We start from the raw sequence: 2,500 nt of genomic DNA on the forward strand, positions 1-2,500 counted from the left end.
GTAGAGAAGGTTGAGTTTCGTTTTATTAAGCTTAAAATTAAATGGTTATCGTAATAAAATAAAATCATCGACTTAACAAAATAAAACTTTTATCAGTAAAAAATGTTGCACATTTTGAACCTGCGAGCCGTTGACTAAGAGCAAACAACTTGTACTTCTGGTTTGACACATCATTTTCTCGAGGGTCGTAGTTATTTTAGATGGCCACTTTCTGCGTAAATTCAAAAGTTACTTCTTGCACATTGGTCTCTAAGGTGTCAATACTTAGCAAGAGAAGCCACTCTAAATCTGAAAAGAAATGTGAGTTTCAAGTTCCCAGCTCTGTCAGGGGCTCTTGTAAAAGCGATTTCTAGAAAAAAGTGTAATGCTCTTCATGCAAACGCCATGATAATATATATAGATTTAGCCAAGCCTAAAAGCGGAACTCCCGGGTTATTAATTCTTACAATAAGTACATTAAATTTGCTTTGTGTTTCGTTGTCTTACAAATTTCTCTTTCTTTTGTCTAAACTGCAGTATCAAACGAGGTTGTCCATGTAACCTCCCGCCAAAAAACGCTTGTTACTCCACAGAGTTTCACGTTGGCATACATGGAGAGGTGGACGGTCGAACGGTGACCAAAATCGCATTTTTTCGCACAAAATGGGTTACCATATTTTCTTACCCATTGTGCTCCGAGGGTGCGCCTTCGGCACGCGGAGCTCCGTTACAAATATATTGCAGTTGCGCGCTCTAGGTCATGGAATAGTGACCCGAGAGGCATTAATTTCTAAGTGAATTAAAATGTCTTTTTGCATTGCAGATATAACTCCATTTGAAGTTCAGGGTTTATTGTACCATAATCTTCACCGTGGGGTGCATAACACTGCTGACCTTCAGCTCGATCATGATCTGAGCCTTGAAGCCGCTCGTTACGCTCGGACAATGGGTCAGCGTTTAGTAGTCAGACACTCCCCGTTTGAAAGTCGTCCTGGCCAAGGAGAAAACATATTTTTACGCTGTAAAGCTTTCAGTAAAGGCGTTTCGGCCTTTGAAGCTGTTAAAGAATGGTGAGTATGGGCATGGTATCCTGGGTATTCTTAAAAGAGTGAGTGAGCAATTTGATTGGTCAGTCAGTCAGCCAGTTATTCAGTGAGCTTTAAAAGAGACGACAAGATGGCCACAGCTGCCGCATGCAATATATATCCCCTTCTCAAAGTTCCTTACATCCAAAATAAAATCGGATAAAGATGGTCAATTTTGAATAACTTTAATTTGGATAAGAATATATGTAACCGATTACAAAAATGCTATTAAGATACTGACCAAAACTCTAAAATATTTACATAGAAACAATACACACACACAAAAGAACAAAAAATTGCCGCATGAAGAAACGCTAAGTAAATAACTTCGCGCGTATCGAGTCACTCTGTTTGTTCAGATTTGGTTTAAGTTTGCGAATAAAAAGCATTTCAAAAATCAAGCAGTCAAGTTTACTCTGACATTTCTTTAAAATCTCAAAGTTGTTTCCAATGGAATCCGGATCCCCTCCATGCTCGTCCTTTACGTGGTAGCCGATTGTTGATCGCTTATGTTCCTCCACACGTTGATGTAGGTGTCGACTCGTAAAGCCGACATAGTCTGTATCACACAGACCACACTTGTAATAATAAACAACGTTTTGTTGGTTTACAATTGGAGGTTTGTGTTCCTTCGGCTTGAAATTTCCTTTGATCTTTCTGCTTACATAAACAGGCTGGACGACGGCATTAATCTTTCGACTAAGATCGCTGAGTTGGTGTCAGAAGCTTGCCTTATGCCGTGGTCTGGACTTCGCTCTCCCACAGCCAGTTTCACCAATGGAGATAAAAGCAACCTTTGAGAAAGCATATTGGAAACTAGAACCAAAACTAAGCGAGGAGAACAAGGAATTAGCAGCTGCAACGCTACGTTCTATTGCCCTTAACTACATGAAGAGGAAGGGCCCGACACCACCAAAATCAATGTTAAGAGCGATAGGTCAGTTAAAGAAGAGAGACGACATCGTAATTACACGACCGGATAAGGGTTCGGGAGTTGTGATCTTAGACAAAACAGAGTATGTCAGCCTACTGAAGGAATCATCTATTAGCGATGAAACTAAATTCATACCCATCAGCCTCGAAAGACCAAAGGCAAAGGGAAGACCTCCGAAGCATTATCACCCGCTACTTAAAAAGGAGAAGGAATTGTCCTCTATCGTGAAGAAAATTCTTCCGCAACCCATAGCTGACTCACTGATACAAAAGGGTTCCAGACTTGCACACCTTTATGGTTTACCAAAGACGCACAAGACGAAACTAGCGGTCCGTCCGATCCTGTTAGCGACAGGAACCTACAATTACAAGCTTGCTAAGTGGCTTGACGAAATGCTAAAACCTTTGTCCGTCAACGACCAAAGCATTAATGACATCTTCTCATTTGCTGATGACCTTCAGGGGATGAAAATCGATAAACAGGACATTTTAGTGTCATATGA

General features: G+C 40.7%; 1 protein-coding gene across 2 annotated transcripts in view; it reads left to right on the forward strand.

Moving 5' to 3' along the window:
• Window positions 1–2,500, forward strand: part of LOC138019749 (uncharacterized) — an 8,422-nt gene that overhangs the window by 2,224 nt on the left and 3,698 nt on the right. For both annotated transcript variants that reach the window (XM_068866624.1, XM_068866623.1), the window contains one exon: window positions 803–1,049. In XM_068866624.1, coding sequence (XP_068722725.1) covers window positions 803–1,049 — 247 coding nt within the window. The remainder of the gene's footprint in view (window positions 1–802; window positions 1,050–2,500) is intronic.

This window comes from Montipora capricornis, chromosome 10, assembly GCF_036669925.1.
Source record: "Montipora capricornis isolate CH-2021 chromosome 10, ASM3666992v2, whole genome shotgun sequence".
NCBI lineage: Eukaryota > Metazoa > Cnidaria > Anthozoa > Scleractinia > Acroporidae > Montipora > Montipora capricornis.